The sequence below is a fragment of the Notothenia coriiceps genome, unplaced genomic scaffold (genome assembly GCF_000735185.1).
Source record: "Notothenia coriiceps isolate Sejong01 unplaced genomic scaffold, NC01 NC01_scaffold00004049, whole genome shotgun sequence".
Taxonomy (NCBI): Eukaryota; Metazoa; Chordata; class Actinopteri; order Perciformes; family Nototheniidae; genus Notothenia; species Notothenia coriiceps.
Window position 1 is genome coordinate 423,330 of NW_011336750.1, and position 20,347 is coordinate 443,676.

General features: G+C 39.7%; 5 protein-coding genes and 1 long non-coding RNA gene across 9 annotated transcripts; 2 read left to right on the forward strand and 4 right to left on the reverse strand.

Moving 5' to 3' along the window:
- The first annotated feature begins 1,144 nt into the window (after positions 1 to 1,144).
- On the forward strand, positions 1,145 to 4,318 carry ccdc197 (coiled-coil domain containing 197). Its single transcript, XM_010767032.1, has 9 exons — positions 1,145 to 1,460; positions 1,572 to 1,617; positions 1,695 to 1,871; positions 1,983 to 2,140; positions 2,229 to 2,311; positions 2,414 to 2,586; positions 2,677 to 2,787; positions 2,889 to 3,005; positions 3,088 to 4,318. Exons 1-9 carry the CDS (start codon positions 1,168 to 1,170, stop codon positions 3,271 to 3,273), a joined length of 1,344 nt encoding a protein of 447 aa, XP_010765334.1. The 5' UTR covers positions 1,145 to 1,167; the 3' UTR covers positions 3,274 to 4,318.
- On the reverse strand, positions 1,317 to 4,842 carry LOC104941867 (uncharacterized). The gene is made up of 4 exons (XR_797942.1): positions 4,751 to 4,842; positions 3,059 to 3,171; positions 2,419 to 2,547; positions 1,317 to 1,404 (listed from the first exon to the last, which is right to left on the reverse strand). It is a non-coding gene; the product is annotated as an uncharacterized lncRNA (long non-coding RNA).
- LOC104941866 (ubiquitin thioesterase OTUB2) lies at positions 3,187 to 7,201 on the forward strand. Of its 2 annotated transcripts, none has more exons than XM_010767031.1 (6): positions 3,187 to 3,205; positions 4,843 to 4,923; positions 5,029 to 5,147; positions 5,222 to 5,306; positions 5,891 to 6,082; positions 6,203 to 7,201. In XM_010767031.1, exons 2-6 carry the CDS (start codon positions 4,843 to 4,845, stop codon positions 6,407 to 6,409), a joined length of 684 nt encoding a protein of 227 aa, XP_010765333.1. In that variant the 5' UTR covers positions 3,187 to 3,205; the 3' UTR covers positions 6,410 to 7,201. The 2 variants fall into 2 exon arrangements, with proteins under 2 accessions (XP_010765333.1, XP_010765332.1); XM_010767030.1 differs by lacking the exon at positions 3,187 to 3,205 and adding an exon at positions 4,628 to 4,732.
- On the reverse strand, positions 6,485 to 12,254 carry ddx24 (DEAD (Asp-Glu-Ala-Asp) box helicase 24). Of its 2 annotated transcripts, XM_010767028.1 has the most exons (9): positions 12,148 to 12,248; positions 10,961 to 11,943; positions 10,150 to 10,647; positions 9,905 to 10,058; positions 8,904 to 9,419; positions 8,508 to 8,583; positions 7,446 to 7,634; positions 7,231 to 7,360; positions 6,485 to 7,130 (listed from the first exon to the last, which is right to left on the reverse strand). In XM_010767028.1, the coding sequence occupies exons 2-9, from the start codon at positions 11,937 to 11,939 to the stop codon at positions 6,847 to 6,849; spliced, it is 2,826 nt and encodes a 941-aa protein (XP_010765330.1). In that variant the 5' UTR covers positions 11,940 to 11,943; positions 12,148 to 12,248; the 3' UTR covers positions 6,485 to 6,846. The 2 variants fall into 2 exon arrangements, with proteins under 2 accessions (XP_010765330.1, XP_010765331.1); XM_010767029.1 differs by having other exon boundaries at positions 10,961 to 12,254.
- An 844-nt stretch (positions 12,255 to 13,098) lies between these two features.
- Positions 13,099 to 14,981, reverse strand: serpina10b (serpin peptidase inhibitor, clade A (alpha-1 antiproteinase, antitrypsin), member 10b). Its single transcript, XM_010767033.1, has 4 exons — positions 14,300 to 14,981; positions 13,899 to 14,172; positions 13,544 to 13,691; positions 13,099 to 13,456 (listed from the first exon to the last, which is right to left on the reverse strand). The coding sequence occupies exons 1-4, from the start codon at positions 14,901 to 14,903 to the stop codon at positions 13,265 to 13,267; spliced, it is 1,218 nt and encodes a 405-aa protein (XP_010765335.1). The 5' UTR covers positions 14,904 to 14,981; the 3' UTR covers positions 13,099 to 13,264.
- A 604-nt stretch (positions 14,982 to 15,585) lies between these two features.
- On the reverse strand, positions 15,586 to 20,069 carry atxn3 (ataxin 3). Of its 2 annotated transcripts, none has more exons than XM_010767035.1 (11): positions 20,003 to 20,069; positions 19,334 to 19,498; positions 19,203 to 19,247; positions 19,018 to 19,103; positions 18,858 to 18,924; positions 18,688 to 18,775; positions 18,476 to 18,605; positions 18,205 to 18,368; positions 17,810 to 17,966; positions 17,516 to 17,576; positions 15,586 to 17,419 (listed from the first exon to the last, which is right to left on the reverse strand). In XM_010767035.1, exons 1-11 carry the CDS (start codon positions 20,045 to 20,047, stop codon positions 17,411 to 17,413), a joined length of 1,017 nt encoding a protein of 338 aa, XP_010765337.1. In that variant the 5' UTR covers positions 20,048 to 20,069; the 3' UTR covers positions 15,586 to 17,410. The 2 variants fall into 2 exon arrangements, with proteins under 2 accessions (XP_010765337.1, XP_010765336.1); XM_010767034.1 differs by having other exon boundaries at positions 17,516 to 17,580.
- Positions 20,070 to 20,347: the final 278 nt, after the last annotated feature.

A 20,347-nucleotide genomic window follows, 5' to 3' on the forward strand; every position in this document is an offset into this window, starting at 1 on the left:
ATCCTTTCACTGATCAGAAGGATGCATGCTAAATTCGAAACCAAAGCCTTTTTTCATATTCATCTGCTAAAGGGGAAATGTTTTCTGTACTTACTCAAATCTGAAGTTAGGACATGTAGTTACTTTGTTTTTGGATGTCAGGACTAGTTTTGAAATCACTCAGTCAAGTCGTGTGATGTGAAAACCTAAAAACCTCAAGTGATATAGGCCAAGAACAGGCCTTTCACTAAAGAAGCCTTCTTGTGTCAATTGAAACGTTTCAAAAGAAAAATAGTTGTATATCGGAAAAATCTTGAATTTTCAATGACCGAAAAGCACTAGAAATACTTTGTAAAGCCTTTGTGTTTTATTTGAAAAGGTTTTAAAACAATGATTTGGTCAAATTCAGTCAAATTATCATTCAAAGCAGACTAATAAAATATGTCCAAAACATGTCTGAAAAAGGGATCATTATTGGAAAGTTGGAAAAACTGGAGGCTTTTTTCTATACATTTGTTCTACCTTACTATCATAAGGATCGGGTGGATCAATTCTTAAAGTATTGATAGGCTACTAAATCTTATAGTACCGAAATTAGAACCAAGAGGGTAAACAATTTCCCATCTCATGCAAGATCACATTATGGGATCACAAACACACCTCTGCTATTGTTGTATTCACCTCTTTTGTAAAATAAAAATAATCCTTATGTCTCACAAATTATTTTAACTGGTAAAAGTAGCCAGCATCAGCCTAATAATAATAATAATAATAATAAGTTAACCTTATAAATCACGACACATTCATCTAACAAAATAGTACAAAGCTTCTGTTAACATTATAGAATAACCAATAGTTGTATTCAAAGTGATTATAAACATGCAAAACCACATGTTGAGGTATTGACCAATGACCACACCTAATTATCATTTCATGATAACATTAGGTTGATTATGGGACATATCTCACTGGTAAACTTTGCAAAGTAGCCGCATTTATCATGTGAACCAGATAACGGTGCACCCCAAACCCTTCCTGAAAGTCAGAGTCAGCAGAGTTTTGGACTTGATTCACGGTTCTCTGGATTTATAGCGGAGTGAGCGCTCTTCATTCTCCCCTCGTCTCGGACCTCTCGATCTCAATTCTCAGTCAATGAAACAGAACGTCCTCTCTGGCAGTTGCCATGACATGGAGAAACGATCCCGGCGCATTCCCCGTTGTCACCCCTGCGGTTCCCAGGCAACAGCTACACAAATCCAGGAAAACATCCGGAAAGACCCTCGGTCGTCCTTCAGGTCGCCAGAACTTGGAATATTTACAAGGACTTGTTTACTCATCGGTATTCCTGGACAATATATTTGCAATAAAACAAACATGACGACTTCTTCCCTTGGTGCGTTAGATCCCGGCGACCCTCGTCTAAAACTGAGGGTGGAAAACAGAATACAAAATGTTTTTGTAACACAATCGGAGGACAACAGGTACTGTGCTTTCATTATAGGGCCACAATGAGCAGTCAACTCCCTTTTCTCAACAACACATTTATAAATGTTTGGATTGAATGGTGTTGTCACTGAACATTTTCTCCTCAGGAACCAAAAGGAGGAACATATTAACCACATACCTGTTGTGACAGAGGTAAGATTGTCATAATAACAAAATGATAGAATGTGATTATTAAGATATTTTAGGAAGACTTTTAGTGTTTTGCTTAGACTTCAGGCAGAGTCCTCGAGGCAGGGGTGAACACTTTACAAAAGACCCTGGTTCTGAAGAAACAGGCTGAGTTGGACGTGGTGGATCAGCAACTTGCAGTAAAACGAGCATTGTTTAAGAGCCGTGTGGAGGGTCTAGCTCAGAGAAGGTCTGAACTGGAATTAAAACTACAGCAGGTAATTTTAAACCCCCTAAAAGTAAATAAAACCATGAATGATCCAATGGATATCTGCTGATGGCATTTGCCTAATATTACGCATGCCCTTGGGGTCTGTTTTTCCACCCAGACTCAAGAGAGGGCTATCAAGTTTGAAAAGTTTGTGGCTGAAAATGAAGCGAAGCAACGCCGAGCACTGAAGAAGTATGAGGCCGCACGGGAGCTGAACATTTCCAAACAGAGAGAGATAGAAGCTCACACAGAACAGTTCAAACATCTTAAAGCCAGGTGAGAATCTTCAAAACCAAGCCTTAATGTAAAGATATTGCTAATTTAGACACCCTATGCCTCAGTTATACCATATCTCCATTCACAGACATCAAGTTTTAAAGGAGAGAATGGCAAAACACAAAATCTTTGAGGACTACTTGATGAAAACGCTAGATTTTCTCCCCAGTAGTAAGTTAAACTGACTTGAACTATAAGCAACTTTTACATGAACCTGTAGTGTTTATTCTACACAAAGGTTGTAAGATGGAACAAACTGCATATCTCTTTCAGCTTACCTCGATAATGGGTCTGAATCTTTGGTGATGCCCATCATTCGGCGCCATGAGACCCTGTCCATCACCCACCGGGACCTACTACAGCGTTGGGGACATCTGGAGGAGGAGGTGGAGCAGGGCCAGCGACAACTGCAGATCATGAAGCAGGAGCACAGTATTAAAAGATTGGTCAGACACACAGAACATGACAGGAACTTTGCATAAATGTACAGTGTTTGTGAATTAAAAATATATTTAGAAAGTTAACATGTGTTGCAGATGGCCAATAAGGAACTTTCTGAGCTCCAGAGTGAGTTAGAAACCCTCAAAGAGAAGAACGAGCAGGCAGAGGTTAACCTGCTGATGGAGCAAGGCCTGTCCAGAGAGAAGGTATACGCTTTTATGATGAGAGATGGAAATTACCAGTGGAAATAATTTTCAGATAGGACTTTTTGGATATAAATGGTGTCAAATGTGTCATTATCACTCAGGTTAAGGAAGTAGGCTGCTTGCTTATGGCCATCAACAACCTGGCCGACCTGTGTTATATAGCAACATATGGACCTCTGGAAAACATGAACATACTGACAAAGATGGACATGGTGAAGGTATGTTGGTTATTACCCGGTACTCATACAGTTATTCATGTTCCTTTCCTTACCTTTTAACTTATGAAGAGTATGATTTCAGGATTACATCCAGGACAAGGCAGACACAGAGAGGAGAGCGAGGAGACTGATGGAGTCGGGGACTGCCATCACAAGTAGAACCGCTCTGACAGACAAAAGAGAGAAGGGATCAATCAAAAGTATGGGCAGTAAAACACAAATAAAAAATTCAAGTAAAGTCAGTAGAAAGAGTGAGACAATGAGTTGATGTATAATGTTTACAATTTACCATGGTGTCTGTCACTGCTTGGAGTGTAACAACCAATGACCAGGATGAAGAATGTAAGGGCTGCATTAAAGTTTGACAAATAAACAAATCTAAGTCAATGGACTCTTATGGCAGCATTTTCAGTACAAATAAACAACGGTAATGTTTGTGATGCACTCGACTTTGCACTTCAAATGTAAACATATTTTTGAAAATGAGGTGATCGAGTTTATTCATCAGAACTTTGTAAATGTGTATCTATGGAACATTGCGATAGTTGCATTTTGAAAACAAATGTTTACAATCAAATGAAGCTGTCAGACCAGAAATCAACACCCATCATAATGGCATATACATTGGTATGTATGAGATTTCTAACATAGATTATACAAACAACAATGAGAAAAAAAGTATTTTCAATGATGTATCATAAATATTTTTGTGATATTCTGCGTTTTATATATTAGTACATTAATTAGATTAAATATAGTACAGCAGAGAGTGACTTTTTGTTTTGTAAATCCCAAATACAACACCGCATGATGCATCCATTTTTCATAATCTTTAAACAAAGTTTGTGTTTGAATTAGCTTGTATGTTCACAACTAACTCTTGATTGTGGCCTCCTCCATGTTGTCAAACACTGCTACACAGGTTTTCTTACCACCTTCTGGTGCAGAAGTCAATTATGTTGCAATGCTCCTCTGGGCAGTGCAGTTAAATAGGAAAACATGTTCAGACACATGCAGCTTTTTTCAGGCGTTTATGTTGTCAGTGCTTCTCTTTTCCTGGACTACATGGTAAACTGGGTTGTCGGGCTATTAGTGCATGTATTTATTTTTAAATACTTGTAATTAATGTAAGTTTTTTGTTTGTATGATACTTCCCACTTTTACGTTCCTACATTTCAGGAGAAAATATTAAAGTAAGTAAATAATGTAAGAGCCTCAGTTTCATGTCATTTTGAGTTCCAAAACATAACAAATATGATGCATTAGCCCAAAGTAGTGTAAATCAACCACAGCTTGCCCCACAAAAAAACCTATAAAATTATGTTCTTTGAGAATAATTTGCTTATCATTTTTGCTGTATTTTAATGCAATAAACATTTTGACAGAAGCTTTGCACGCAAGTATTGCTTTCGAAACTGTCGATCACTCTAGTTTACATGTCCAATTATGGAAATGGAAAAACCCACAATAAGCTGATGTAGTCAGTCGCACATTGAGCCATAACATGTTTCACTGGTTATTCTTTTTTTAGTTAGTGTTTTGCTTTACGACTCTTTCGGTTACAAAACGTCCCGTACCAAAGGCATGACGCCAGCATTAAACAGCCGTGTACTGTCCCTTTAACAGGAACACGTGGTACCTGCAAACATCCGGTTATTCAGAAAATGGAAATAAGATTGCAACAATGTTTTGACACGCAGTTTTGAAGCACGGATTCTTGCTTAACTGTAATTACGTTTTCTTACCGTGTTTCCATTTTGTTGTAATCCGAAGGTCTGTCGTGCGGGCCCGGAAACAGTTTGGTCCGAAAATAGTAAAGCTGTTTGTTTCTCGACAGATGGAGGCAGGCAGCCTTGTCTCATACCGAGAGGACATTTCTACGCTGTTCCCCGAGCACACGCCGGGTGCCAAATATAAAGTATGACATTTATTTGGGGTGGGGTCGTTTACTGTATGTGGTCATGGTCTCCCTTCCTAAATCAGTGTCCGCCCCATATTAATCCCACCTATTGTCCTTTGTTAGGATTTAAGCAGCCAGTTCCACACCGTCAGACAAGTGCGCGGAGATGGAAACTGCTTCTACAGAGCCCTCTTCTTCTCATACTTGGAGTCAGTCTTACACAACCCCAGGGCTCTGCAGAGGTCAGTTATCATTTTTGCCAGTCAAATAAACGGAACTCACTGTTTATTCAAAGAGGCCTTGTTTTACTTTGCAGGTTTAGGGAGAAAATCCTTCAAACCTGTGAAGACTTCTCTACTGCGGGATTTGATGAGAGTTCCTTCAAGCACCACCTGAATACAGTAAATGATGCATTTCCTTTCACGTTCTGTTTACTTACCAGGTAGCCATAGGTGAGTAAAGCACTAATTCTTATAACCCTGGAAAATACAATTCATTAAATTGCTATGACGTGAGAACACTAGGGGGAATTCATTGTTTGAAAATAGTTCAAATAAAAAAATGTTCAAGCAATAAAACAAGGTTAGGCAGATGACTGATTATTAGTTTGGTCCTTTGGTTAGGCCACAACAGTGATACAACAAAGGTAGTGTTGGACATAATGCATGCCAAATGCACAGAATGGGAATCCTGGGACAAGACAGGTATAATACTCAAGATAAGAGAGAATGATTTTGTGGTATGAATCTCTGAAGTCTGATACTTGGATCAGCTGCTGAGCTACATTTAATTCAAAAGCTTTCCACGTAAAGTAGGTAATTACCGCAATTCAAAACCCATTGGACTTGGTGAATTTAGTTTTCTGGCAATTATCCATTATTTGGAACGAATACATTTCTTTTTTAATCCACAGGGAATGAAAATGTAGAGTATTCATGGGAGAACACTTTTTTGACAATGTTAGTAACTGTTTGTTTTCTTGAAGGTTGTTACTGTTCTGGAGCAGTGTCAGGCTGATGAGCAGGAAGACACGCTGCTCAGGCTCTTCAATGAGCAGAGGACATCTGACAGTGTGGTGCAATATCTCAGGCTGCTCACCTCAGCACACCTTCAAAACCAGGCAGAGTTCTTCTGCCACTTTGTGGAGGCACCCAATCTACTAGTCTACTGTCATCAGGTTAGTTCAAACTGTTGCTGCTATCCAGTGAAAAGAAGAGTTGATAGTTAATTAAGTGTTTTAACAGAAGATAAGTCTAGGAATTATAACTGTCAGATTTGGTAATGTCTCTTCTTTCAGGAAGTGGAGGCCATGGCAATGGAGTGCGATCATGTGGATATCTTAGCTCTGTCACAGGCTCTGGATATTTGCATCCACATCGTCTCCATGGAGGGGGATGAGCAGCAGCTGGCTCACCACGTCATTCCAGAGGGTGCCGAACCCTCCCTGCACCTCCTCTACCAGACTTCACATTATAACATTCTCTACCCGCGACTTCAGCACTGACCAGAGATCCACCAGGACTCAGCTTAACTCAGGAATATTGACTTTGGTTCAATAAAATCCCAACTGGGCTTAAGGACACTTGAGAAAAACAGATTTTTATATAGTCTTGCAGTGTACAGCGATTTAACATTTAGAAATACATGTTTTTTTGCACATTGTGCAATAAGTATTTAAGGTTACAATCTCGAAGATCTGTGCTCTTTTTGGCAGCATTTATGCTAATAAACTCTATTTTAACTTTATTTTCACTTCCCAAATGCAAGAGCTTACATTAGTGGGTCCAAGGCTTTACCACCATTGTGTTATCTCCTTCACTACGATACTGTTAAACAACATTCATTTTAAATGAAAATCTTAGAAATGACTTTAAATGAATTGAAATGTATTTATGTAAACAAATACATAAATCTTCTCTTAATACACATTCCATTAACACGTCACTGCTGCTGCTGCTGCTGCTTTTCTTTCTTCTGCTTTTTCTGCTGTTGTGGACCACGTTTCTTTAACTTCTGTTTTTCCTCCTGCTCTGTAACCGTGGTAAGGGCACTTTCCTTTCCACCTCGATGCATGTTAGCCAGTGAGAGCCTTCCCATTTGAGTGGGGTACTTGGTCATGATCTCCCTTTTGAACACAGGCTTGGAGATCAGATATTTCAAATGCTTTTTCATCCCCTTCACCAACTTCTGCTGCTCTCTGTCACCCTCATCATCCCTTGCTCCACCTGTAGACAAAGATTGCATATTCAGTTGTCTGTATTTGAAAATGTTTTAATAAAGGGAACCTGTTACAATAGATGTGGTGTTGTGTTGTGTTGGTCTTACCAATTAAAAGGTCATCATCCAGGTCGACCTCCAGAGCCTCTGCAGCTTGTCTGAACCAGGAGTTGTGATGCTTCTCCCGGCTGTTGTGGAACTCAATCTTCTCTACCCGTCTGGCCAAGTTTACCCGCTCCTGTGGAGGAACGCACTCAACAGTTTAGGATCAAATGTAATCTTTTAAATATCCCGCAAAGTAATGACCTTAAGGTGGGTCTTACCTTGATGGCTTCCATGCATTTGCTCTCAATGGGGAACATGGGAAGATCCTCGTCCTTCCCAAGAGCCTTGTAGATCTTTTTGAAGTTCATCATGTCGTCTGGGCCTATAAGCAGCATACTCAGACCCTCTTTGGTGGCTCTCGCTGTTCTCCCACTCCGATGGACGTAAGTCTCAGATGTCCTGGGAACCTGATGTTTACAGGAGAACATTATAATATAGCTTTGTGCATAGACAATATTGCAGTGAACAGAGTTCTGCAGCTGTATTCGTTAAAATCAAATATCTGGCAATGCTCAACTGGAACCAAAATTCAGCTCGATTGTAAAGCATCTCCTGCAGTTTCATTTAACCATAAGGCGCGTTCACACCGGAGTACTTTTACCCGTACATTTCCCGTTTAGTTCCGATAGTGCCTGGAATTTTGCGTTCACACCAAAAAGAGTACTTAGTTCCGAGAACTTTTACCTCCATTTTAGTGCCTGCTAGAGAGGTGGGACTATCCTGGGGAGAAAGAAGTACCAATTTCGATTGGCTGGGCGAATTGCAAACCACTGTATTTGCTGGCATTAGCATTATTAGCATTAGCCACGCGCACCAACGGAGAGAGAATAACTTATGGCAACACAAAAAAAAACATGGGAGCGGTGGAGTGATGAGGTGTTGGCGTTCTGGCGATTTACTCGGAAGGCTTCAGTAGAAGCTGCTGGGAGTCCCAGCAGCTTCTACTGAAGCCAGTCCCCAACTCCGGGGACTTCCGGCCGGGAACTTCGGGCGGCAGTATACGCCGTGAAGTGGTTTGCGGCCTGCCAGTAAAGCCAAAGTAGAAGAAGAAGAAGTGACGTCAGCGGCTTCATTTGCGTAATATTCCCTCAGGGACTTATTCCGGTGTGAACGCGATCTTTACTTAGTTCCATGGGGGCACTAAGTGCTGGGCACTAAGTACGGCAAAGTACTTGGTGTGAAAGCAGCTATAGTGTTTATTTTTACAGTTTTTTTATACATCAAAATTTGTGCGAGTTCAAAATAAATATACACAATGGAACACAATTAAAAAAGCTTGCCTGGTAGTGAATAACATGCTCAACGTTGGGGATGTCCAGCCCTCGAGCTGCAACATCAGTAGTCAGCAAGACACAACTGGGAATGAAAAGTTAAAATGTTATTGTTGATTCAGTAACCAATGAATAAATGGTAAATCTTTGAGTTGATTTACTTAGGGATAAAGGTGAATATAACTTTCTAAGACAGTCTTATTCCAATAAATGTGAAAAATTAAAGTAACACAATGGATATTCTTAAAGTAGGTACTTTGTAATAAATATTTACTTTCACGCATACCGTATACAACCCTTAAGCCCTTGTAGTGCACAGGTGTTATATTTCATCATAGGAACACAATTGAACCTAAGCTGAGCTAAATATCTTCATACAGCTACTTCAAGTGTGTGCAAACCTACCTCTCCCTCTCAGCAAACCTCTCCAGGTTTTTGAGGCGTTGTTTCTGGTGCATGTTGGCATGCAGAGGTAGTGGAGTACGGTCCAGGATGACCAGCAGGGAGTTCAGTCTCTTGATACAGTCTATACTGTTGGCAAACACCATGGTGCGGCCAGGATACTGGAGCAAAAAGTAATAAAGGAAGAAGTCCTTTTCTTCTTTTTGACAATGGATTCGGGTCTCAGTCAGGGACTCCACAGTTGCCTCCTTCCTGGTCAAGTCAACGATTTTTGGTTTGGACTTGATTCCCACTTTCTCCATGAGAATTTCCAGCTGGTTCCTCTGGTCCAGATTCTTCCTCTTCTTCTTCTGCAGGAGGCGGATGGGCACGCTGCGAGCCATGGTCAGTGTAGCGGAGAACACAAAGGTTTGCCTCTTGGGATTAAAGTGCACGGTGTTGAGCATCTCCAGAATACTCTCCAGCTCAGCAAAGTGGCCTCTCTCCACCATGCGATCTGCTTCATCAATTACCAGGCACCTGTCGGAAAAAAACACAACCAGTAAGTAAAAAATGTCGCATGAAAATTGATATAAGCCAATATGGTCCCTTTTGACCTGCCTATAAGAAACAAGGCAAACTTTTCCATTAAGAAGTGGTTATGGTCTGACATTTAACACTAAGAAACCAAACTTATTACGCTGTTTATTATAAACTAAATAATTAATAAGAACAAAAGGCTGGATGACAATTGCAGTCGATTGCCTTAAAAAGGCTTAATATAGAGATGACATGATGATAAAAATTAGGGTTTTACAAAACTCAGTCAGCCAAATGATTGACTCTAAGTATATGCAATTTATTAAAAATAATATGATGTCCTGAATGGCATCAAGCTTTAGAAAAAGTAAATATATGGCAAACATTAGTATAGCAACATTACATTTATTAGATATCATATTGCCCTACAGATTTTTTCCATATGACCAAACCATGAAATAAAGAGGAGTGAATTCGTGACCTACTTGAGCTGTCTTAAATTCACCAGATGTGGATGGCGCTCCTGGATCAAGTCCCACAGTCGTCCTGGAGTAGCGATTATGATCTCTGGTCTTCGTTTCAGCACCCTCCTCTGTTTCTCTTGTGCCATTCCACCCACCACTATCGCTGTCTTGATGTCTACACAAAAGTAACATCTTTAGGATCTTGACATCAATAAATTGTACTTTCTAATTATTAAAAAAAATTAAATAGTAATCATAAAACTCACCTGTAAATTTTGTAATAGCATCAAAATGGTGCTTGACCTGAACTGCCAGCTCTCTGGTGGGAGTGAGCACCAGTCCAAGCAGAGGCTGCCGCCGACCGGCTGCAGCTTCTTCTTTTTCTTCAACGGTGTGTTCAAAACCAAACGTTGCATTTTCAATGACCTGAACACACCCAATCCTATTATCGCCATCTGTTTCTTCAATGTCCTCCTGTTCGTCTTCGCTGTTGGGTTCATCTGCGTCACCCTGTTCGTCTTCACTGTTGGGTTCATCTGCGTCACCCTGATCCTCCTCTGTGATGCTTTCACCCTCTTCTCCCTCAGCCTCCATGTCATCCTCCTTGTCTTCTTCTATTGAAGACTCTTCTACATCTGGTAAATACAAACTCTTCACATTTGTGGTTGGTTCGCGGCTATCATCAACAGGCTTTTCTGAACCGCTCTTCCACTGTAGGATGGCGTGGATCATGGGGATACCAAAAGCCAACGTCTTTCCACTTCCTGTAATGACAGTGCTCACATTAGCTTCACTTTGGAAACATGACGACAGATGGTTTAGTGGTGTAAATCACAACAGGTATCAATCATTTGGACACAATAGGACATGTGCTTGCATCACAATGTCTGCCATGTATATTAACTAACAATAAGCTATTAAAAAAATGTTTTAGAACAGGGCTATAATACACATTTAAATGAAAAACAATAAAAAATAAATCATTGGATCATTGAATCGATATTTCATTCCAGATCAATTAATTGTGACACCATTATGGTAAAAAACTAAAACTAAAACTAATGGTATTCATCGTACCTGTCTCAGCTGCTCCCAGTATATCCATACGGTCCCTGATGGCTGGAGGCAGAGTCAGGGCCTGTATGGGGCTCGGTGAGCTAAATCCAAGACTGCTTAGTGCCTTTAGCACAGGGGAGGGGACGAACAGGTCATTCCAAGCACTCACGTCAACATTTTGGTCACCAGAACCACAACGGGCTGCATTTGTCCAATTATTTATCTGCTTTTTGCTTTTGGGGGGCTTAGGCGCTTTTTCTTGGGTGGATTTTCCAGGTTTTTCTTTTTCCAAAGCCTGAGGTTCAGATGGAGACTCCTGGTTTGGCTGAGCCTCTGGGGTTTTCTCTTCCTCCATCTGCTGCTCCGGTTTCTTGTTCTTGTTCTTCTTCTTTGTTGGTTTTGAGGGTGCATCAGGTTTTGGAGCAGTTGCTATATCTGTGGAAGCGTCTTCTTTAGGCCTCTCTTCTTCCCCTTTCTCCTCACCTGCATCTACATCCTTCTGTGTCACTTCCTCAGAGGTGTCATCTGGTTTTTCTGATTCCTTTGCTTTCTTATTTTTATTCTTCTTGGCTTTTTTCTTAGCTGGTTCAGCTGCTTTGTCCCCCTCGTTGCTCTCGGCATCCACTTTCTCGGCATCCACTGTCTCGGCATCCACTTTCTCAGCATCAACTTTCTCAGCATCCACTTTCTCAGCAGCATCCAATTTCTCAGCAGCCCCCTCTCCCTCGCTGGCTTTTCTTTTCGCGCTTCTCGCTTTCTTCCTATTCTTTTGCTTTAACTTTTGCCTTTCTGCTTTGGCTTCAGCCTTCTCAGTGTCTATCAGACGGTAATTTGAGAGCTCTTCAAAACACACAAGACCCTCCAAGCCCTCCTCGGAGAAGATACTGGGGTCGAGCTCTATAGCTTTCCAATTGCCTTTCACTTGGATGGCTCGTTTAGATGGCCTCCGCACTCCGAAGGACATGCGCTTGTTTCCGGGCTTCATCTTCTGTATCTTCATCTTTCTATAAATAATTAGAGTTACAAAAATATGTTAAACTGCCTCCCTCATTAAAAGCGTATGTCTGAAGTGAGCTAACAGCTAGGTGCCGAGGAACTCCAACTATATATGAAATGTTCGCAAAAATATCAGACCCAACTGACTTGGCATAACCCAAACAACAAACGCAACAACTAAATATTCGTACAATAATTTTAAAAAACAATACCTTGATAACTCTGGCGATTTCCTAATGCCAAAATATGCTCACGAATGTTTACAACCACGCATTACACGAGGGCGCAGCCATGACAGTCTTCATCACGTGGTTTGAAAAAACTTTATTTGTCGAAAAAAAGAAAACAAAGATTTCTTTACAACAGAGGCGAAGTCACGCCCATCTACTTCCGGAAGTCAATGGAGAGAGAAAACGTATCTTTCGATCCCGTTTGAATTGTGCCATGAATTACACATATGATGTTTGTCAATCTTAAAAAATAATTTCCATGCAAAAAAAGTCACAGTTTGTCATAGAACTGTTGAAATATAAGACTATGAAAAATACGCAACTAGAAAGACTACAAATCGAAAGATAAGTTTTCTCTCTCCATTGACTTCAATACATAATTTTTCCGAAATAAGGTCCCATGGGTCGGAAGTAGATGGGCGGGACTTAGACTGTGATCCGTATCACAGTTTATTAGAAGTACCAGATTGTAGGCATACTCTGTTACAAGTAAAAGTCCTGCATTCAAAATGTTACTCAAATACAAACACACATATATATATTAGGATCAAAATATACTTAAAGTACCAAAAGTAAAAGTACTCATTATGTAGATTGGCCCATTCCACAATAATACATATGTTTTAATTATAGTTACTTCCAACCTCTGCTTATAGCATACTAGGAAGAGTTTAATATTTACATTAAAACATACATAAAGGCACCAAAAATAAAACAGCTCATCAGTTATATTTTTTATAAACAAGAGCACCTTCTTAATGCCAGGTTATGCAAATAATCTTGCTTGTGAGCTATCAAAAAATGCATTATTATATCCATCATCGTTTCACTTGTTATGCACAAGGTTGGTGCTGTTTACAGAAATTAAAGGTCCTGGTGAAGGGGTCGCTGCTCCTAAACTCTTGAGGTTTCCAAAATAAATAAAAAGCACACTAATGTATTTTATTATTTTTATTAATATGTATCACATTTCAGTTGGGTCCCAGACCAGAATAAGCATTTGTAATTCAAGTTTGAAAAAAGGCATCAAAACAGTCTTTTAAAACCATTTATAAACACAATATGTGCCTGCATTCCAAGACTCAAACAGTCATGACTGCTAGTTTTTGGTAGGGTCAATCACCCTGCCCATAAACAGCAGACAGTTTGTGTCTTCATGGTATATGAAGAAGAAAAATGGTCTGTTTATAGTGAAGGTCCGGGGTAAGGAATATGGAATAATGCCAGAGGTTGTGGCAGCTGCTGCAGTGGTGCCTGCCTCGTCCACCTCGATCACAGCCTTGTGCAGCACCTGTGATTTTATAGTAGATTAAAAAAAAATGTTTCAACTGCAGGTGTTGGAATATGCAAACATTTTCTTACATCATGGAAAACTAACCTCTGACACTTTGAGTCCGCCTTGATTACTCAGCTTTGTCAAATTGGCTGAATTACTGAAAATACTGGATATGCCCATGTCTGGTAAGAGATTGTGCAGGGAATACGACTCCTCCATCTTGAATTTGGGCAAGTTGATTTCAAGTTTGCTGAAAGAAAAAAAAATTGCCAGCCAGGTTTAGTGGACTGTTGTTTTATGATACTGTGTATTTGCACTTTTACTTTTTTCAATTTGTTTCTGGAAAAAAAGATCACAAAGTCTTTGGCAATGATAGCTGAAATACAACAGATACAGGTAATAAAATAGCCTTATGATGTTTCAAACGTTTCCACATAATGACTTTCTATGCACTAACTCTTTTTGCAGCTTTTTGATCCAACTGAGAAACCTCTCAGCAGTGATCCCATCATCGATCACAGTGTAGTCGATGCCTCTGTTTGGGAGAAGAATAAGCATGGAAACACCTTCCAGGTACGGCAGCTTCAGGACTCTGGCACGGAGAGTAGCATCTTCCATTGTATAGAACTTATCCTCTAAAAACATCATCGGCACTTGCACAATATTATAGTTGTCAATGTAGAATGGTGCATTTGTTGTGTAATTGGAATTGAAAGGCTTCTGCCAGCCTCCTGTAGAGGAAATTATAGTTATTTAGTTGTGGATACAATAGGTGAAAGACATCAAAAAGTAGTGAAAGCACAGCTAATAATGAACCAAGATGTAAATCTTAACTCTTAAGAGATTGTTTCAACTTACCCTGGAAGAAAATTGTGTCAATCAACATGACCTGGGTCAGTGCATCCAGGGAGGAAATCATGTCTGTCACTTTGTTCTGAGTCTTTTGCTTAATATACTCATTGATGAAGTTGATACTCTCCGTTGTGTCAGCAAAGTCTACACTTTTAATATCAGCGTCAAAAAACATCTTGATTTGGTCTTCAAATGCCTTCTCCACCACAAACTGCTGGCACGTAAAGAGAGCCATGCCTTGGTCGAGTTTCAGAGATCCATTCTGTGTGATGTTCTCATGGAGGAGTTTGAAGAGTGTTGGGATAAGCTGAGGCTGGTCAGCCCGCTCCAGCTGCTCCAGATTGAGTCCCTTCAGTATTTCTTGGTGTGTAACTCCATCAGAAGCCATCAAGAGAGCAGCAAAGCTGGTGGAAATGCTCAAAGGTGAGAAAAATATGTTCTTGTCATGGTAGCTGGATATCTTTCTGTATAGGTTCATGGCAAAGTCCATATTTTTGAAGGACAGATCCGAGATGGTGGCGCCTGGGATGTGCGCTTGTTGGACAGGAGCGAGGAAGCACATCAAGGTGACAATGAAAATAAGTTCCATTTTCAATTTGTGTACCAACATATTTTTGAGAGATTTGGTTGCACAACCTGAAACATGCAGACAAGTAATGTCAGAAGATAGTACAAAAAAGACAACAGGCCTTCCTCACAGCAGACCTTTTGAATTGAATCAGTAGAAAAAGCGTGGGTGTTACAAATAACACTAACGATGGCTCTGTTCTAGTGAGCTAGTGTCCATGATGCCAAACCTAAAGTCAAAGCAGCTAAAGAAAAATAATATTTTCATTATCTACACCTTTGTATTTCCTAGTGACAAGCCAAATTGTCCGCTGTGAAAAGAGCCTATTTGACAATAACACAATACTAACACAATATCTAACCCATCTACCAGAAATGATAACACATTAGATCTCATCCATCACAATTCTTCCCCATTTAAATTCCCACCTAAAGAAATTGAAATAATTCAAGTTTTAAATGCAATAGATAGCTGGTTTCCAAAATTGTTGTACGTACCATTCAGCTTGTGCGAGTTTACTTCTGATAGCTCCATGTATTATTTGGGGAAACAAAGTGCAAGTGTGCTCTCAGAGTTACATATTAACCCTGACGCATCGCCTGTTGTGTTGTCCAAATGGAGTCAGAGCTCAAATATTCAAGGCCTCTTTTTTCAGGAGTGAAAAGTCCCAAAAATAAACCATCAATAACTGCATGTTGTTGAGTTGGAAAAACAGAGACATGAGAAACTTCAGGAGTGAATGTCACTTTAATCCTGGAACATGACCCGACACATTAAATCAAAGAATGTGCTATGGTAACAAGTGAAATATAACAAAACAGATTTGTAAGAGTACTTATTGTGAGAATGTAGGGAGTAAAAACAATGCAATGATAAAAACCCAACAACCAACAATGCATGCACTTTCGCAAGTGTCATTTAAATAGAAAAAAGGCCTAAAAGATCCAAAGGAAAACAATAAGGACATCATGGATTTTCCTTGGTTGTCATCCAGTACAAAAAGTAGACTTCGTATGAGATTGTATACTCTTGTGGAGGAACCAAGGTATACCCATGCTGTCATTGGTTCCAGCAAACTAAATAACTGTCAACAAACATTTCTAATGCAGTTACAGTATGTGCTCAATCAATCAACATCATTTTGATTGAAAAAAAATCAAGAAGAGATTGTTGTATCAACAAAAATACAACAAACTCTAAAGTAAATACACTGTGATGTGTTGTTCTATCTTTTGGTTTTAAATAATCAAAATATGTCCCTCCCCCTCTCACTATTTTACTGTTATTTCTAAAGGTCATCGATTGGAAAATAGTTAGATTTAACCCATGGCACCTCAGTGCTTTATTGGACTAGAGGAGAAGTCTAAGCAGTGCTTTTAAAACTAAATTACAGGTGTTAAACTATCAACCACTTGTGAAGGTACATCAAAAAGATTTTCTTTACATTTCCTAAACAAAATTAAATTCCCTATGACAAATAGGAGAAACGACTGAGGCAGTCCTAAACTTATTAGACTGGACGTGTCAAACTTTCTTTCGTTTTTTAGGTGATCATACTTGCTGGAAAATGTTACTTTTATTTAGCAGCTGTAGTTTAATGGTGTTAACAGATTAATTTTTTGTTCCCCGTTACAGGCCAACTTATTCTGGACAAGACGTGAAAAATATGCATCAGTCAAAAGTATCTTAGATCCAGCAAATAGCTCTATAGTTATTTTGTGCACTGTCCATCCTAAATAGAAAAGCTGTGTAATCTTAGATTTCATTATGCCTACTTATACACTTATGGCTAATAATAACAAAGCCGCAACATCAGTTATATGTTGTTGGAATACCTTGGGATACTACTCTTAGACGTTCACAAGTAAAGATTAGGAAGGAACAAAAAGACCCACACATGTTAGTGCTGATTGCTAAAATATATTTCACTACTAGAAGTGATTTCAGAGCTAAATTGTTGTTTGGGTGGGGCAGGAGTTGGAAATACATCCTATGTCCTACAAATACAAGTCCAATGTTAAAGTAGGGGTCATTATCTATCAAACATCTTATCGGTGTGTTTGGTTTCCTATTGGCTTTCACCGGACAACCATCTTCATATGTATTCCCCCTAAATAGATAAACACACCGTTTGTATGCTGAAGATTCCTTTTCATCTTTTGTCGGAAAAAAACAAGAATAAAAAAACAGTGTACAATAGAAATAGAAGGCGCCATGGCAAAAAGGCAAATGCAAACTTGGATTAACTGCATCGTGGGTTCTGTGGTCGCCCTTTTTCCCAGTGTCAGTGTCTCGCTGAGTTAGATTAGACTAACTGCTGCCTTTTCCTCATCGTTGTTCTCTTCTCTATTGCCTGTCAGCGAACTAACCAGGGGAAACGCGTCAGCCTTCTGACTGTCCTTATGTTCGCATGTGCAGAAGGTTAGAGGAAGGAGCAAAGCTTCCCCTGTACGGGGTTGCCAATCCTGGCAGCTGGTAAACAACATAGGCAAACCGTGCACACTTTCACTGGCTGGGCTTTTGTTGTTGGTCTTCTTCAGAGCCAGGGTTCATTGATCCTAGAAGAGGGGAGAGAGCTTAGTTAAGTATATTTCATGGGTTACCTGGATAGGCTTATATTATACAGTTAGTTAACATAAGTCAGATGTCACTACCTGAACCACCTGATGATTTCGGGTCAGGTTGCTGAGGAATGTTGGACTGAGCTTGTTGCTGCTGCCTACGAAATGAACAGAGAGAATTCTTAGAAACATCCATGAATTCAGTTTACATTAATTTAAAAGGGGAGGACACAATATCAGGAATACTTCAATCGGTTCTAACTATAAATTAAAAACATGTTATAATGAAGACACAGTTACAGCATAAATTATAAAAAGTAGTGTTAATTGCAGGACTATTTAATAGAATTCAAGAGTTTATTATTTATTGTGTCGAGCCAAACCTACCGATCAAAATAGGCTTGTCTCCTCTTCCGCAGTTCTTCAGCTGTGAGCGCCTCATTCTGGCCGGCTCTCTGTCCTCCAGTAGAACTCCCTGCTGCCTGGCTTGCCAATTTCATGTTTCCCATTTCAGACTCAGAGGACTTGTTGCTCATCACTGCTCCTATAATATTATTAATAAACAAAGAATACCGTTTTGCTTTAAACTATTCTATTATTGCAAACCTGGAGCACAACTTGTGAAATTAACAATGAAAACGAAAATACTTGTTGATATGATCTTTAGTAGAAGTTTAAATAACAGTGCAGTGTATCAAGAATTGTAGATTTATTAAATCAACGTTTTTGTTGAAATCCCTAACCTAAATCATATTAAAAACGTTGGATAACCCATAATTTACCTTGCATGCTGAGCTGTATGGCTCTGCGGAGATCAGCTTCTTCATCTTCCACATCTATGTCCTGTCTGCTGAGTGCCAGAGCTTTTTTCAGCTCTTCGTCTTCATCTACAACCTCGTCCTCCACAGCAAAGGTCATATCCGCCTGGCTCTGAGCTGCCGACCTGCTGCTCAGAGCGCAAGTACAGATAAGTTAGATATAGCTTTTAGCAGCTTAATACATAAACGATGATAATTCTGTTCTGTTTGTACTGTTAGCAAATATAGTACTTACCCAGCACTGGTCTGGGCTTCATCCTCTCCGATAAGCTTTGGTCGCTGCTGCTGATGTACCCTCATGATCCCTAAAATCTGCTCTGCTTCACACTCAGGGAGGTTTCCACGGATCACAAATATGGAATAACCTGTCCAAATTCAACTTTAAAATTATTTCTGCACAGCAAAAGAAACAACAATCATAGCATTACAAATGTAATTTTACAATACCTTCTAGTTGTAACTGAGCAAGGAAAAGGGCTAGATAGGTGTCTGATATCAACTCTGGTCCAGTCAGCAGTGAATTCAGGTTAAACCACTGCAATGAAAACAAAACGGTGTGTTTTTTGTGTGCAACTCAGGCTGTGTCAACATTGGTTATGATGACAATTGCCTCATACCTGTTGTCCTAGTTTGCGTATAGTAAACCAGTGCTCCTTGTAGTTGCAAATGAAGGCCTTCTCATTTCTGAAAAAATGAGCGTAATAGCTGTCACAATCAATGTATACTGTGAAGAAGCTATGAGATTACAGATAAGGAAAATACATAATAAATACTTACATAGGATTGATCATCAGGCTCTGGTACTCCCGGCTGTTGAACAGGATTAGCTCCAAGCCCCAGACTCTCAGTGCATTGCTAATTACCTACGAGGAAATATATAACAGAGCAGGGAAATGACATTACTGATTTATACAGTTATTGATTTGTGAATAAACAACTATTGAGATGAGTGAATCCCTCACTTGAATTGAAAAGAATCCGCTGTCATCCATGTTGCCAGATGGTTGCTAGAAACACATTCATAGAAAATACATTTGGAACATGTTTGTAAGAGCAGCTGCTGCATTAGCATTCACATCTAATGTCTCCTCACCTGCAAGAAGGTCCTATACTCCTCACTGGCCATACCTCCCTCCGCCATCCTCATCCTCTCCTCTTCATCAAGCTGGTGAGCGATGGAGGACAGATCCACAGGAGTGAAATACTCACCCTGCAGGAGGTTGTTCAGACAGTGTTGGGCGCAAAGAGAGCCCTCTTGCTACAAATAAAGATGAGTTATTGATGAGAGACTAGAGCATTATTTTTGTTATGTAAACTTAAAACTAAATAGACACTGAATTAGCTAACGTTAATAGTAACATGTTTTTCATTTGTCTTGTCGCCACGGAAACAGCCTTACAGGCTACATATAGCATACGTAAACTAACATAACTACTCTTAACACTACTTTAAAAGACGAGATAGCCAATTTAGCCAGTTAGTTTACTAACTGGACAAAAAAAGAACATGCTTGTAGCTATTAGGGAGCGTTTAGCGTCGTTACTCCTAGCTGAAGATAAACTTTTCATAATCTATGATTAGCAGGTGCAGTTAGCATGTTAGCTGACTCTAGACAACAATACTACCAAACATCCCCACAAATCTCTCAACACCGGCCAGATAGGTCCAGGTTACGAACCGCCGCTAAAAGGCACAAAGCTTTCCAAATAAACGAGAAGAATTATTCGTGGCTTGATAAGTAAAGTTAAATGTTTTAACTTACTTTCTCGTGAAATATGGAATCCATATTTAGCTTTCTGTCAAACATTCAACTCTGACCTCAAGATCATTCATAACCACGGAGAGAAGGGACAATCTCGACCAGCGCCTTCTAGTGGCCTGGTTCCAGTGTACATTCAAATCTCCATTGACGGATTTTGTTTGAAATAGAGCAATGTAAATACGATTAATTATGAAGCCTTATGGACTAATTTCTCTGTTAAATATATTTTTGTCAATGACATATCAAAATTTGACAAAAAAACATTATAGAATGAACTCATTATATTTGTCAAATCACGCATGGAGAACTGTTACCACCAGATGGCGCTGCGAGGTCTAGCAGGAT

Bases quoted from the DNA above. Each gene is read 5' to 3' on its own strand.
- ccdc197 (XM_010767032.1), top strand. From the start codon at position 1,168: ATGGAGAAACGATCCCGGCGCATTCCCCGTTGTCACCCCTGCGGTTCC. The intron at 2,141-2,228 runs GTGAGAATCTTC...CTCCATTCACAG, and splicing joins TTCAAACATCTTAAAGCCAG to ACATCAAGTTTTAAAGGAGA. The intron at 3,006-3,087 runs GTATGTTGGTTA...GTATGATTTCAG, and splicing joins CAAAGATGGACATGGTGAAG to GATTACATCCAGGACAAGGC.
- LOC104941866 (XM_010767031.1), top strand. From the start codon at position 4,843: ATGGAGGCAGGCAGCCTTGTCTCATACCGAGAGGACATTTCTACGCTG. The intron at 5,148-5,221 runs GTCAGTTATCAT...TTTACTTTGCAG, and splicing joins AACCCCAGGGCTCTGCAGAG to GTTTAGGGAGAAAATCCTTC. The intron at 6,083-6,202 runs GTTAGTTCAAAC...CTCTTCTTTCAG, and splicing joins TACTAGTCTACTGTCATCAG to GAAGTGGAGGCCATGGCAAT.
- ddx24 (XM_010767029.1), bottom strand. From the start codon at position 11,939: ATGAAGATACAGAAGATGAAGCCCGGAAACAAGCGCATGTCCTTCGGA. The intron at 10,648-10,960 runs GTACGATGAATA...CTGTCATTACAG, and splicing joins ACTGGGAGCAGCTGAGACAG to GAAGTGGAAAGACGTTGGCT. The intron at 7,361-7,445 runs GTAAGACCCACC...GTTCCTCCACAG, and splicing joins AATGCATGGAAGCCATCAAG to GAGCGGGTAAACTTGGCCAG.
- serpina10b (XM_010767033.1), bottom strand. From the start codon at position 14,903: ATGTTGGTACACAAATTGAAAATGGAACTTATTTTCATTGTCACCTTG. The intron at 13,692-13,898 runs GTTAGTGCATAG...TTTTTCTTTCAG, and splicing joins ATCAAAAAGCTGCAAAAAGA to CAAACTTGAAATCAACTTGC. The intron at 13,457-13,543 runs GTTAGTTTTCCA...ATAAAATCACAG, and splicing joins GCGGACTCAAAGTGTCAGAG to GTGCTGCACAAGGCTGTGAT.
- atxn3 (XM_010767034.1), bottom strand. From the start codon at position 20,047: ATGTTTGACAGAAAGCTAAATATGGATTCCATATTTCACGAGAAA. The intron at 18,776-18,857 runs GTATGAGGCAAT...TTTTCATTGCAG, and splicing joins TACGCAAACTAGGACAACAG to TGGTTTAACCTGAATTCACT. The intron at 18,606-18,687 runs GTATTGTAAAAT...GAATTTGGACAG, and splicing joins TGCTCAGTTACAACTAGAAG to GTTATTCCATATTTGTGATC.